General features: G+C 43.7%; 1 protein-coding gene across 2 annotated transcripts in view; it reads right to left on the bottom strand.

The window, feature by feature from the left end:
* Positions 1-15,527, bottom strand: part of ncapd3 (non-SMC condensin II complex, subunit D3) — a 228,092-nt gene that overhangs the window by 166,785 nt on the left and 45,780 nt on the right. For both annotated transcript variants that reach the window (XM_063038384.1, XM_063038385.1), the window contains exons 6-8: positions 7,459-7,520; positions 6,593-6,680; positions 6,380-6,507 (exon numbers count right to left, since the gene is read on the bottom strand). In XM_063038384.1, the coding sequence (XP_062894454.1) occupies positions 6,380-6,507; positions 6,593-6,680; positions 7,459-7,520 (278 nt within the window). The remainder of the gene's footprint in view (positions 1-6,379; positions 6,508-6,592; positions 6,681-7,458; positions 7,521-15,527) is intronic.

Here is a 15,527-nt window from a genome sequence, read left to right on the forward strand (position 1 = left end):
AGAGGTTACAGTGGGACACTGATAGGATGCAAATCTGGGCTGAGAAGTGGCAGATGGAGTTCAACCCAGGTAAGTGTGAGGTGGCTCATTTTGGTAGGTCAAATATGATGGCAGAATATAGTATTAATGGTAAGACTCTTGGCAGTGTGGAGGATCAGAGGGATCTTGGAGTCCGAGTCCATAGGACACTCTAAGCTGCTGTGCAGGTTGACTCTGTGGTTAAGAAGGCATACGGTGCATTGGCCTTCATCAATCGTGGGATTGAATTTAGGAGCAGGGAGGTAATGTTACAGCTATATAGGACCCTGGTCAGACCCCACTTGGAGTACTGTGCTCAGTTCTGGTCACCTCACTACAGAAAGGATGTGGAAACTATACTAAGGGTGCAGAGGAGATTTACAAGGATGTGCCTAGACTCGGGAGCATGCCTTATGAGAATAGAGTGAACTAGGCCTTTTTTCCTTGGAGCGACGGAGGATGAGAGGTGACCTGATAGAGGTGTACAAGATGATGAGAGGCATTGATCGTGTGGATAGTCAGAGGCTTTTTTTCCCCAGGGCTGAAATGGTTGCCATAAGAGGGCACAGTTTTAAGGTGCTTGGAAGTATGTAGAGAGGAGATGTCCGGTAAGTTGCTTTTTCTTAAAAAAACGCAGAGTGGTGAGGGTGTGTAATGGGCTGCCAGCAACGGTGGTGGAGGCAGATACGATAGGGTCTTTTAAGAGACTCCTGGATAGAAACATAGAAAATAGGTGCAGGAGTAGGCCATTCGGCCCTTCGAGCCTGCACCGTCATTCAGTATGATCATGGCTGATCATCCAACTCAGAACCCTGTACCAGCCTTCCCTCCATACCCCCGATCCCTTTAGCCACAAGGGCCATATCTCACTCCCTCTTAAATATAGATACATGGAGCTTAGAAAAATAGAGGGCTATGGGTAACCAGAGGTAATTTCTAAAGTAAATAAACACAAGGAAATCTGCAGATGCTGGAAATTCAAGCAACACACTCAAAAAATGCTGGTGAACGCAGCAGGCCAGGCAGCATCTTTAGGAAGAGGTACAGTCGACGTTTCAGGACGAAGGGTCTCCGCCTGAAACGTCGACTGTAGCTCTTCCTGTAGAAGCTGCCTGGCCTGCTGTGTTCACCAGCATTTTTTGTGTGTGTTGTTCTAAAGTAAGTACATGTTCGGTACAGCATTGTGGGCGGAAGGGCCTGTATTGTGCTGTTGATTTTCTATGTTTCTAAAACATCTTCTCCTCTGGAATTTGTACAGGACCTATGACCATAAGACCATAAGACAAAGGAGCAGAAGTCGGCGATTCAGCCCATCGAGTCTGCTCCGCCATTTTATCATGAGCTGATCCATTCTCCCATTTAGTCCCACTCCCCTACCTTCTCACCATAACCTTTGATGCCCTTGCTACTCAGATACCTATCAATCTCTGCCTTAAATACACCCAATGACTTGGCCTCCACTGCCGCCTGTGGCAACAAATTCCATAGATTCACCACCCTCTGACTAAAAAAAATTTCTTTGCATTTCTGTTTCTATGAGGTCCCCCCCTCATTCTTCTAAATTCCAAGGAGTACAGTCCAAGAGCGGACAAACGTTCCTCATATGTTAACCCTCTCATTCCCGGAATCATTCTGGTTAATCTTCTCTGTACCCTCTCCAACGTCAGCACATCCTTTCTTAAATAAGGAGACCAAAACTGCCCACAGTACTCCAAGTGAGGTCTCACCAGCGCCTTATAGAGCCTCAACATCACATCCCTACTCCTATACTCTATTCCTCTAGAAATTAATGCCAACATTGCATTCGCCTTCTTCACCACCGACTCAACCTGGAGATTAACCTTAAGGGTATCCTGTACGAGGACTCCCAAGTCCCATTGCATCTCAGAACTTTGAATTCTTTGCCTATTTAAATAATAGTCTGCCCGTTTATTTCTTCTGCCAAAGTGCATAACCATACACTTTCCAACATTGTACTTCATTTGCCACTTCCTTGCCCATTCTTCCAATCTATCCAAGTCTCTCTGCAGACTCTCTGTTTCTTCAGCACTACCGGCCCCTCCACCTATCTTCGTATCGTCAGCAAACTTAGCCACAAAGCCATCTATTCCATAATCCAAATCGTTGATGTACAATGTAAAAAGAAGCGGCCCCAACACGGACCCCTGTGGAACACCACTGGTAACCGGCAGCCAACCAGAGTAGGATCCCTTCATTCCCACTCTGTTTCCTGCCAATCAGCCAACACTCTATCTACGTATGTAACTTTCCCATAATTCCATGGGCTCTTATCTTGTTAAGTAGTCTCATGTGTGGCACCTTGTCAAAGGCCTTCTGAAAATCCAAATGTACAACATCCACTGCATCTCCCTTGTCTAGCCTACTGGTAATTTCCTCAAAAAATTGTAATAGGTTTGTCAGGCAGGATTTTCCTTTAAGGAATCCATGTTGAGTTCCGCCTATCTTGTCATATGCCTCCAGGTACTCTGTAATCTCATCCTTGACAATCGACTCCAACAACTTCCCAACCACCGACGTCAAGCTAACAGGTCTATAAATTCCTTTTTGCCTCCTTACCCCTTTCTTAAATAGCGGAGTGACATTTGCAATCTTCCAGTCCTCCGGAACCATGCCAGAATCAATCGCCTTTTGTAAGATCATTGCTAATGTCTCTGCAATCTCCACAGCTACTTCCTTCAGAACACGAGGGTGCATTCCATCTGGTCCGTGAGATTTATCTACCCTTAGACTATTCAGCTTCCTGAGTACTTTCTCTGCCGTAATTGTGACTGCGCACACTTCTCTTCCCTGCCACCCTTGAGTGTCCGGTATACTGCTGATGTCTTCCTCAGTGAAGACTGATGCAAAATACTTGTTCAGTTCCTCTGCCATCTCCTTATCTCCCATTACAATTTCTCCAGCATCATTTTCTATCGGTCCTATGTCTACTCTCACCTGTCTTTTACTCTTTATATACTTGAAAAAGCTTTTAGTATCCTCTTTGATATTATTTGCTAGCTTCCTTTCATAGTTAATCTTTTCCCTCTTAATGACCTTAGTTTTCTTTTGTAAGCTCTGTCTTCCCACTAATTTCTGCTTCCTTGTATGCCCTCTCCTTTGCTTTAACTTTGGCTTTGACTTCTCTTGTCAACCACGATTGCATCCTTTTTCCATTCGAAAATTTCTTCATTTTTGGAATATATCTGTCTTGCACCTTCCTCACTTCTCGCATAAACTCCAGCCACTGCTGCTCTGCCGTCCTTCCCGCTAGTATCCCTTTCCAGTCAACTTTGGCCAGTTCCTCTCTCATGCCACTGTAATTTCCTTTACTCCACTGAAATTACGACACATCAGATTTCGGCTTCTCTTTTTCAAATTTCACAGTGAACTCAACCATGTTATGATCACTGCCTCCTAAGGGTTCCTTCACCTCAATCTCTCTAATCACCTCCGGTTCGTTACACAATACCCAATCCAGTACAGCCCATCCCCTAGTGGGCTCAACAACAAGCTGTTCTAAAAAGCCATCTCGCAGACATTCTACAAATTCTCTCTCTTGAGATCCAGTGCCGACCTGATTTTCCCAATCCACTCGCATGTTAAAATCCCCCACAATTATCATAACACTGCCCTTCTGACAAGCCTTTTCTATTTCCTGTTGTAATTTGTAGTCCACATCACTGCAGTTGTCTGGAGGCCTATAAATAACTGCCATCAGGGTCCTTTTACCCCTGCGATTTCTTAGTTCAACCCATAAAGATTCTGCACCTTCCGATCCTATATCACCTCCTTCTAATGATTTAATATCATTTCTTACCAATAAAGCCACGCCTCCCCCTCTGCCTACCTTCCTATCCTTCCGATACACCGTGTATCCTTGGACGTTCAGCTCCCAGAGACATGCATCCTTTAGCTACGTCTCAGTGATGGCCACAATATCATACCTGCTAATCTGTAGCTGTACAACAAGATCATCCACCTTATTCCTTATGCTGCATACATTTAAGTATAACACCTTAAGACCAGTATTTGGCACTTTTTGCTTTGATTGTACTGCAACTCATCCCAATGGCTGCAAATTTGCCCCCATCGCCTGCCTGTCTTTCCTGACATCTTTACTGCTCACTATCTTAGATTTATTTCTGTTTTTCCGTTTCTCCGCTCTATCATTCCGGTTCCCATCCCTCTGCCAAATTAGTTTAAACCCTCCCTAACAGCTCTATTAAACTTTCCCGCCAGGATATTGGTCCCCTTCGGGTTCAGGTGTAACCTGTCCATTTTGAACAGGTCATACTTCCCCCAGAAGAGATCCCAATGATCCAAGAATCTGAAGCCCTGCCCCCTACACCAGTCTCTCAGCCACGCATTCATCTGCCTGATCCTACTATTCTTGCCCTCGCTAGCACATGGCACTTGCTGCTGCATTGCTTCGCACTTGGAGATACTGTCTGCCTCCTGAATAAATACAGATGGAAAAAAATCCCCACCTCTTTCAATTGCACACATAGATTACCATTCTGATCTTCCAGAGGTCCAATTTTGTCCCTTGCTACCCTTTTACTCTGAATATATCTTCAGCAGCCCTTAGGATTCTCCTTCCCCTTGTCTGCTAGAGCAAACTCATGCCTTTTTATAGCCCTCCTGATTTCCTTAATTGTTCTCTTACATTTCTTATTCTTAAGTATCTTATTTTTTTCCTGCCTGCCTATACCTCCTCTGCACTTCCTTCTTTTACTAAACGAAGGCCTCAATATCTCTTGAAAACCAAGGTTCCATAAACCTGTTACCCTTGCCTTTTATTCAGACAGGAACACACAAACTCTGTACTCTCAAGACTTTGTTTTTGAAGGCCTCCCACTTTCCAAGTTCACTTTTGCCAGAAAACCGCCTGTCCGAATACACAATTGGCAGATCGTTCCTTAGGCCGATTTTGATGGTATTTCACCAATTCAGAATCTCAATCCGAGGGCCAGAGGTATCATTTTCTATAATTACCTTGAAACTACTGGCATTATGATTACCAGATACAAAGCTTTCCCCTACACAAACTTACTAACGTGATTATTTCTTTCTTATTCCTCAGTTCCACCACAATACCTCACCAGTTGAGTCCTCCAGTCAGTCCCAACTGAGCACTGCCCTGGCATTTTCCTGACTAATAATGCCACCCCTTCCCTCTTTAATCCATCACGCTCTACTACGTCTAAAACAGTAGAACCCCGAAATATTCAATTACCAGTCCTGCCCCTCCTGCAACCAAGTCTCACTAATAGCTACAACGTCATAATTCCATGTGCCGATCCATGCCCTGAGCTCATCTGCTTTTCCTATGATACTGCTTGCATTGAAATATATAACAGCTCAGGACATTAGTCCCACAATGGTCAACCTTTTGATTCCTGACTTCGTATGTAGGTTTAACAACATCTCTCTACACAATCGGTGGAGAAAATGAAATGCAACATTGGTGTAAATGACCAAAAGTCCGGGGGTGTGCTGGGGTCAGCCCTCAAGTGTTACCATGCATCCGGCGCCAACATATTATGCCCACAACTTACTAAGGCTAAGTACGTCTTTGGAATGTGATAGGAAACCAGAGCATTCAGAGGAAACCTATGCAGTCAAGAGGAGAGACATGCATGCAAGCTCCTTACAGACAGCGGTAGGAAATGAACCCCGATCGCTGGTACTGTAAAGAGCTACCCTAACCACTATGCTACTATGCCAACCACCCCAACCCCAACCCAGAGCTTGGGGCAATGTTTCAGAATCAGTCACACACTTAAGTCTGAAATGAATAAGTTCTCTCAGAAAGTCGTAGCTCTTCGGAATTTCAGAGAGCTGAGAAGACAACAGTTATTGAACACATTTGAGAGAGATATTTTCAGGTGTTTAAACCACAAGAGCACAAGAAGTATGGGGAAAGAGGCCAAGGACAGGATTGGGTCCAGTTGTGACCTTGTTGAATGGTGCTGCAGGCTTGAGGAATCCATTGACCTCATGCTGCTCCTTATTCCACAAATAAAAAAAAGGTGTTCCTTTTTTTTAAGAACAATACATGCTATTAACTACTGAAGTGATTGCATTATTCCTTGTATAAAGTGCATACTGTAACACAGAAATCTTGGACCACCTGTTCTGGAAGCATATTGCCTGAATTTACTTACTTCCACAATGCTGGACTGGGATTACAGTAATATCAGTAAATAATTGCTTTACAGCTCCACAAAGAAATGAAATTAATGAATGTCTTGATTTAAACAAATACCAATTTGCCTATTGAACCAACTCCATTTTAAAATGTTAAAATGCAAGCTCAAAAAGTGATTTATCCAAGAATGTTTTCATGAGAATTACTGACCTTACAAATCTAATGGCTTGACCTCTGGCATTGATAGCTCTCTGTCCCACTACAACAGATCTGGTACCTTCCTCACCATCCAGCATTAAAATTACATTTAATAATCTTCGAAACAGGTAGCGCAGTGTCTGAAAGATTTAAAAAATCCAGTACATTATTATTTCAAATGTTGTGCAGAATCAAAGCTTATCGAAAAACTTTAAAGACCAGTACCTTATTCACATCACCATGGATAGGTGAGCACAGTAGTTTAAGCCCATAATAAGCTAATTCAGGCAGGGTTGTCACTCTTTCAAAACTCCTGGGAAAAGAAAACAAAATTGATGAAGATGAGAAAAAAATACTTAAAATAATTCATCACACTAAATTTTAAACAACACGAGTTTAGTAAGAATATACTGCAAATGTTGTTAGCTTCTTTTGGTTAAAATTAATAGCTATTGTACCTTTTTCAAACTTCATATCAAAAAATCTCAAAGGTAGTTTACAGATAACAGAATAGATGGAAATTAGTTTTTATTTGTATAAAACAGAGAACTATTTGCTTCAAATAAAAGCAGACAATGCTGCAAACACAAAGTTCAGGAGGTTTCTGCAGGAAAAGAACAGAATATGTTTCATTGCTATTTCTTCAATAGTTAAAACTAGAAAACTGCAGAGAAGATGGTGGGGTAGAGAAAACATAAGGAATGTACATGGCTGAGTGCAGAGAAGAGAGACTGAATAGTAAACAAGTTTGACTGCAACCAATCTCAAAGAGATGAATGAAAATAGAGATGAAAGAGAATACTCAACAAATGCTCTGCTTTACTGTTAAATTTACTGAATATGGCCTGACATTTTTCATGTTACACTACATCTGCTCTGTACATACCTACTCACTCAGTTTGTCCATGACTCTCTGGAACCTCTCATAATCACACCAAGTGTAATATCCAGCACTTCCTGTGTTACTCTCTGCATTACCCATTCTGCACAACACTTAGCCAGCACCACATTGGATCATTATTTCTACCTCTGGATTACTAATCAAGTAATCTAACCATCATTTAACCATGAGCTTGTATTTGCATACTTACATTGAATCTGAAAGTTCGAATCCTCCAGATACAGGTTCAAGGTTGGTTAGTTCAGTGAACAGCTGCACAAAAAAAAGTCCCAAAGTAAAAACAAGTATTATAATTAGATAGACAAGGAATCCTCAGTCAAAAAAAATTCCAGAATAAGGAGCGTTTGGTGGCTTTGGGCCATTTACTCGCTGAAGTTTAGAAGAATAAGTCAAACAGTCACAGAGAAGTACAGTACGGAAACAGGCCCTTCAGCCCCTCTAGTCCGTGCCAAAACTATTTAAACTGCTGACTCCCATCGACCTGCACCGGGACAATAGCTCTCCATATCCCTGCTATCCATGCATCTATCCAAACTTCTCTTCAACATTGAAATTGTGCTAGTCTGGACCACTTGTGCTGGCAACTCATTCCACACTCTGAGTGAAGAAGTTTCCTCTTATATTCCACTTAAATTTGTCACCTTTCACCCTTAATCCGTGGTTGTCGTCTCAACCAACCTCAGTGGAAAAAGCCCACTTGCATTTACCCTGTCCACACCCCTCAATTTTGCATACCTCTATCAAATCTCTATCAGCAGTGCCTCTTTCACTTCAGACAGCTCAGGAAGTTTGGTATGGGCCCCCAAAGCCTAGGAACTTTCTACAGGGGCACAATTGAGAGCAACCTGACTGGCTGCATCACTGCCTGGTATGGGAACTGTACCTCCCTTAATTGCAGGACTCTGCAGAGAGTGGTGCAGACAGCCCCGCACATCTGTAGTTGTGAACTTGTAAAAAGGGCCCGTAGGATCATTGGGGACCCAAGTCACCCCAACCACAATCTATTCCAGCTGCTACAATCCGGGAAACGGTATAGCAGCATAAAAGCCAGGACCAACAGGCTCCGGGACAGCTTCTTCCACCAGCCCAGACTGATTAACTCACGCTGACTTGAGTGTACTCTATATTACGTTGACTGTTCTACTTATTATAAATTATTATGATTGCACATTGAACATTTAGATGGAGACGTAACATAAAGATTTTTACTCCTCATATAGGTGAAGGATGTAAGAAATAAGAACATAAGAAATAGGAGCAGGAGTAGACCATCTGGCCCATCAAGCCTGCCCTGCTATTCAATAAGATCAAGGCTGATCTGTCCGTAAACTCAGCTCCATCTACCTGCCTTTTCCCCATAACCCTTAATTCCCTTACTTTATACTTTATTGTCGCCAGCGTACAATCATCACAGCGATATTTGATTCTGCGCTTCACACTCCCTGGATTACAAATATTAAATATTAAAAATAGTTAAAAATCTATCGAACTGTTCCTTAAACATATTTAGTGAAGAAGCCTCAACTGCTTCCCTGGGCAGAGAATTCCACAGATTCACCACTCTCTGGGAAAAACAGTTTCTCCTCATCTCTGTCCTAAATCTTCTCCCCTGAATCTTGAGGCAATGTCCCCTAGTTCTAGTCTCACCTACCAATGGAAACAACTTTCGTACTTCTATCTTATCTATCCCTTTCAAAATTTTGTATGTTTCTATAAGATCCCCTCTCATTCTTCTGAACTCCAGAGAGTATAGTCCCAGGCGACTCGATCTCTCCTCATAGGTTAACCCCTTCATCCCTGGAATCAACCTGGTGAATCTCCTCTGAACTGCCTCCAAAGCCAGTATATCCTTCCTCAAGTATGGAGATCAGAACCGCACACAGTACTCCAGGTGCAGCCTCACCAGTACCCTGTATAGTTGCAGCATGACCTCCCTGCTCTTGAATTCAATTCCTGTAGCAATGAAGGCCAACATTCAGTTTGCCTTTTTAATAACCTGTTGTACCTGCAAGCCAACTTTTTGCAATTCATGAACAAGCACTCCTAAGTCCCTCTGCACAACTGCATGCTGCAATCTTTCACCATTTAAATAATCTGCTCTTCTATTATTCCTTCCAAAGTGGATGACCTCATATTTACCAATGTTATATTCCATCTGTCAGACCTTGACCCACTCTCTTAACCTATCTATATCCCTCTGCAGACTCTCCACATCCTCTGTACAATTTGATTTTCCGCTCAGTTTAGTATCATCAGCAAATTTTGCTACACTACACTCGGTCCCCTCTTCCAAATCATCAATGTAAATGGTAAACAGCTGCGGGCCCAGCACCGACCCCTGCGGCACCCCACTCACCACTGACTGCCAACCGGAGAAACACCCATTTATACCAACTCTCTGCCTTCTATTGGTTAACCAATCCACTATCCATGCCAATACACTTCCTCCGACTCCATGCATCCGTACCTTATTTATAAGTCTCTTGTGCAGCACCTCATTGAAAGCCTTCTGGGAATCCAAGTATACGACATCCATCTGTTCCCCTCTATCCACTGCACTCATTATGTCCTCAAAGAACTCCAGTAAGTTTGTCAAACAGGACCTGCCCTTTCTGAATCCATGCTGCATCTGTCTAATGGAACCACTGCTTTCTAAATGTTTTGCTATTTCTTCTTCCTGTGGGAGGCGAGGGACGAGATTGCTGAGCCTCTGGCGATGATCTTTGCATCATCAATGAGGATGGGAGAGGATGGGAGAGGTTCCGGAGGATTGGAGGGTTGCGGATGTTGTTCCATTATTCAAGAAAGGGAGTAGAGATAGCCCAGGAAATTATAGACCAGTGAGTCTGACTTCAGTGGTTGGTAAGTTGATGGAGAAGATCCTGAGAGGCAGGATTTATGAGCATTTGGAGAGGTATAATATGATTACGAATAGTCAGCATGGCATTGTCAAGGGCAGGTTGTGCCTTACCAGCCTGACTGAATTTTTTGAGGATGTGACTAAACACATTGATGAAGGAAGAGAGTAGATGTAGCATATATGGATTTCAGCAAGGCATTTGATAAGGTATCCCATGCAAGGCTTATTGAGAAAGTAAGGAGGCATGGAATTCAAGGGGACATTGCTTTGTAGATCCAGAACTGGTTCACCCACAGAAGGCAAAGTGTGGTTGTAGATGGGTCATATTCTGCATGGAGGTCAGTGACCAGTGGTGTGCCTCAGGGATTTGTTCTGGGATCCCTACTCTTTGTGATTTTTATAAATGACCTGGATGAAGAAGTGGAGGGATGGGTTAGTAAGTTTGCTGATGACACAAAGGTTGGAGGTGTTGTGGATAGTGTGGAGGGCTGTCAGAGGTTACAACGGGACATTGATAAGATGCAAAACTGGACTGAGAAGTGGCAGATGGAGTTCAACCCAGATAAGTGTGAGGTGGTTCATTTTGGTAGGTCAAATATGATGGCAGAATATAGTATTAATGGTAAGACTCTTGGCAGTGTGGAGGATCAGAGGGATCTTGGGGTCTGAGTCCATAGGACACTCAAAGCAGCTGCGCAGGTTGACTCTGTTGTTAAGAAGGTGTGCGGTGTATTGGCCTTCATCAATCGTGGAACTGGATTTAGGAGCCAAGAGGTAATGTTGCAGCTATAAAGGACCCTGGTCAGACCCCGCTTGGAGTACTGTGCTCAGTTCTGGTCGCCTCACGACAGGAAGGATGTGGAAACCATAGAAAGGGTGCAGAGGAGATTTACAAGGATGTTGCCTGGATTGGGGAGCATGCCTTATGAGAATAGGTTGAGTGAACTCGGCCTTTTCTCCTTGGAGCAACGGAGGATGAGAGGTGACCTGATAGAGGTGTACAAGACGTGAGAGGCATTGATCGCGTGGATTGACAGAGGCTTTTTCCCAGGGCTGAAATGGTTGCCACAAGAGGACACAGGTTTCAGGTGCTGGGGAGCCGGTACAGAGGAGATGTCAGGGGCAAGTTTTTTGATGTAGAGAGTGGTGAGTGCATGGAATGGGCTGCTGGCAACGGTGGTGGAGGCGGATACGATAGTGCCTTTTAAGAGACTTTTGGATAGGTACATGGCGCTTAGAAAAGTAGAGGGCTATGGGTAAGCCGAGTAATTTCTAAGGTAGGGACATGTTTGGCACAACTTTGTGGGCCGAAGGGCCTGTATTGTGCTGTAGGTTTTTTTTTAACCTATGTTAATGACAGCGTCAAGCATTTTCCCGACTATAGATGTTAAGCTAACTGGCCTATAGTTGCCCATCTATTGCTTACATCCTTTTTTTAAAAAAAAAAGTGGCGTGACATTTGCTGTCTTCCAATCCACCGGGACCTGCCCAGAGTCTACCAAATTTTGGTAAATGATTACCAACGCGTCTACTATAACCTCCGCCAATTCCCTCAGCACCCTGGGATGCATCCCAGCAGGACCATGGGACTTACCTACCTTCAGGCCCTCTAGTTTGCTCATCACTATCTCTTTAGTGACAGTGATTTTATCGAGGTTCTCACCTCCCATTTCATCCTTAACATCATTCTTTGGCGTATTAGACTCATCCTCCACCGTGAAGACCGACACAAAATACTTATAGTCGTTCAATGCCTCAGCCATTTCCTTATCACCCAATATCAATTTCCCCCTCTCGTATTCCAAGGGCCCTACATTGACTTTAGCCACCTTCTTCCGCTTTATATATTTATAAAAACTTTTACTATCTGTTTTTATATTTTGTGCTAATTTACTTTCATGCTCTATCTTCCCTTTCCTTATTTCTTGTTTAGTTGTTCTCTGTTGCTTTTTAGTTTTCCCAATCCTCCATTCTCCCACTACTCTTTGCGACTTTGTACACGAGCTTTTAATTTGATACAATGTTTTATTTCCTTAGTTATCCTAGGCTGGCTCTCCCCACACTTACTGTCCTTTTGACTGGAATATACTTTTGTTGTGTATGTGGGCACGTGGCCAAGTGGTTAAGGCATTGGACTAGCTACCTGAAGGCCGTGAGTTCAAGCCACAGCCGAGGGAACGTGTTGTGTCCTTGAGCAAGGCACTTAACTCACACATTGCTCTGCGACGACACTGGTGTATGGGTCCTAATGCCCTTCCCTTGGACAACATTGGTGTCATGGAGAGGGGAGACTTGCAACTGCTGGTCTTCCATACAACCTTGCCCAGGCCTGTGCCCTGGAGAGTGAAGACTTTCCAGGCACAGATCCATGGTCTCACAAGACTAACAGATGCTTTTACTTTAATTTTGTTGAGCACTGTGAAAAATCTCTTTGAAAGTATTCCACCGTTCCTCAACTGTCCTACCAAATAGCCTGTGCTCCCAATCCACATTAGCCAGCTCCTCTCTCATCCTGTTGTAGTCTCCCTTGTTCAGGCATAATACACTTGTTTTCGATCTAACTATTTCATCCTCCATCTGAATGCGAAATTCAATCATACTATGATCACTCTTTCCAAGAGGATCCCTCACTACAAGATCGTTAATCTTACCCGTCTCATTGCACAGGACTACATCTAAGATAGCATTTTCCCTAGTAGGTTCACTAACATGCTGCTCAAGAAAGCCATCATGGATGCATTCTATGAAGTCCTCCTCAAGGCTTCCTTGACCAACCTGATTCACCCAATCTTTGTGGAAGTTAAAATCCCCCATGACAACTGCCGTTCCATTCTTGCAAGCCTCAGTTATTTCTTGGTTAATCACCTCTGCCACTGCAATATTTTTATTAGGTGGCCTATAGACAACACCCACCAGTGATTGTTCTCCCTTTACTATTCCTATCTCTACCCAGATGGACTCAACATTCTGCTCCGTAGATCTTATATCGCCTCTCACAATCGCCCTGATCTCATCCCTTATCAAGAACGCCACCCCACCTCCTTTGCCTTCCTGCCTATCTTACCGTATTACCTGATACCCTCGGATATTTAATTCCCAGTCATCTCCACCTTACAACCAGGTTTCTGTAATTGCCACTAAATCATATGCCTTGGTACTGATCTGTGCCACAGGTTCACTGACCTTGTTTCTAATACTATGGGCATTAAGATAAAGTGCCCTTATACTCATATAAAGTCAATTCAATTCAATTTTCTATGTTCTAGAATACATTCCTAACCTCTTTAATCTTTCCTTTTAACTCGGGTCCTCCAGTCCCAGCAACATCCTTCTAAAATTTCTCTGTCCTCTTTCAACCTTATTTACATCTTTCCTATAGGCAGGTGACCAAAACTGCACACAATACTCCAAGTGAGGCCTCACCAACGTCTTATACAATTTCAACATAACATCCCATCTCCTGTACTCAATCAACAGGAATTCTGCAGATGCTGGAAATTCAAGCAACACACATCAAAGTTGCTGGTGAACGCAGCAGGCCAGGCAGCATCTCTAGGAAGAGGTACAGTCAACATTTCGGGCCGAGACCCTTCGTCAGGACTAACTGAAGGAAGAGCTAGTAAGAGATCCCTCCCCCTCCTGTCTCCTCCTATCATTTTGGATCTCCCCCTCCCCCTCCCACTTTCAAATCCCTTACTCACTCCTCCTTCAGTTAGTCCTGACGAAGGGTCTCGGCCTGAAACGTCGACTGTACCTCTTCCTAGAGATGCTGCCTGGCCTGCTGCGTTCACCAGCAACCTTGATGCGTGTTTCCTGTACTCAATCCATTGATTTATGAAGGCAAATGTGCCAAAAGCTTTCCTTACAATCCTATCTACCTGTGACATCACTTTCTACCACACTCCACAGTGCCATACTGTTCACTGTGGAAGACTTACTCTGGTTGGTCCTACCAAAGTGCAAAACCTTGCGCTTGTCTGTATTAAATTTCAACTGCCATTTTTCCAGCTGATGTATGTCCCTCTGAAAGCCATGATAAGTCTTCCTCACTGTCCACTACACCCCCGATCTTGGTGTCATCCACAAATTTGCTGATCCAATTAACCACACTATCATCCAGATGATTGATCTAGATAACAAACAACAAAGTACTCAGCGACGTTCCCTGCAGCACTCCACTAGTCACAGGCCTCCAGTCATCTACTACCACTCTCTGGTTTCTCCCACAAAGCCAATGTTTAATCCAATTTACTACCTCATCCTGAATGCCGAACCTTCTTGACCAGCCTCCCGTGCAGGACCTTGTCAAGTGCCTTACTAAAGTCCATGTAGAAACATCCACTGCCTTGCCTTCATCCACTTTCCTGGTAACTTCCACAAAAAGCTCTATAAGATTCGTTAGACATGACCTACCATACATGAAGCCAAGCTGACTATCTTTAATCAGTCCATGTCTATCCAAATAATCATATATCTGGCCCCTTAGAACATCTTCTAATAACTTTCACACTACTCATGTCAGACTCACTGACCTATAATTTCTTGGTTTATGTTTAGAGCCTTTCTTAAACAGTGGAACAACATTGGCTATCCTCCAATCCCCTGGCACTAAGGATGTTTTGAATATCTCTGCTTGAGCCCTGGTAATTTCTGCATGCCCCCTGCCCCGCCCCCCCCCCCCCCCCCCGGGTCTGGAGTAACACCTTGTCAGGCCCTGGGGATTTATTCACCTTCATTTGAGACCATAAGACATGGGAGCAGAATTAGGCCATTCAAGCTATTGAGTCTGCTCCACCACTCCATCATGGCTGATTCTGGATCCAACTCAACCCCATACGCCTCCCTTCTTGCCATGTCCTTTGATGCTCTGACCAATCAGGAAACGATCAACTTCTGCCTTAAATATACTCATAGACTTGGGCTCCACCACAGTCTGTGGCACAGCATTCCATAAATTCACCACTCTCCTTAAAAAAATTCCTCATTATCTCTGTTCTATGAGACTGCCTCTCAATTTTGAGGCTGTGCTCTCTAGTTCTCAATACCCCCACCATAGGAAACATCCTCTCCATATGCATATGTGCTTTCAACATTCAGTCAGTTTCAATGAGATCCCCCATGCAATCTTCCAAATTCCAGTGAGTTCAGGCCCAAAGCTGCCTAACACTCCTCATACGTTAACCCCTTCATTCCCGGAGTCATCCTCATTAAACTCCTCTCGACCCTCTCCGATGAGAGCACACCCTTTCTGAGATATGGGGCCCAAAACTGTTGACAATACTCCCAAGTGCGGCCTGACTAGTGTCTTATAAAGTCTCAGCATTATCTCCTTGTTTTTATATTCTATTCTCCTTGAAATAAATGCTAACATTGCATTTGCCTTCTTTACCACATACTCA

The sequence above is a fragment of the Mobula hypostoma genome, chromosome X2, assembly GCF_963921235.1.
Source record: "Mobula hypostoma chromosome X2, sMobHyp1.1, whole genome shotgun sequence".
Taxonomy (NCBI): Eukaryota; Metazoa; Chordata; class Chondrichthyes; order Myliobatiformes; family Myliobatidae; genus Mobula; species Mobula hypostoma.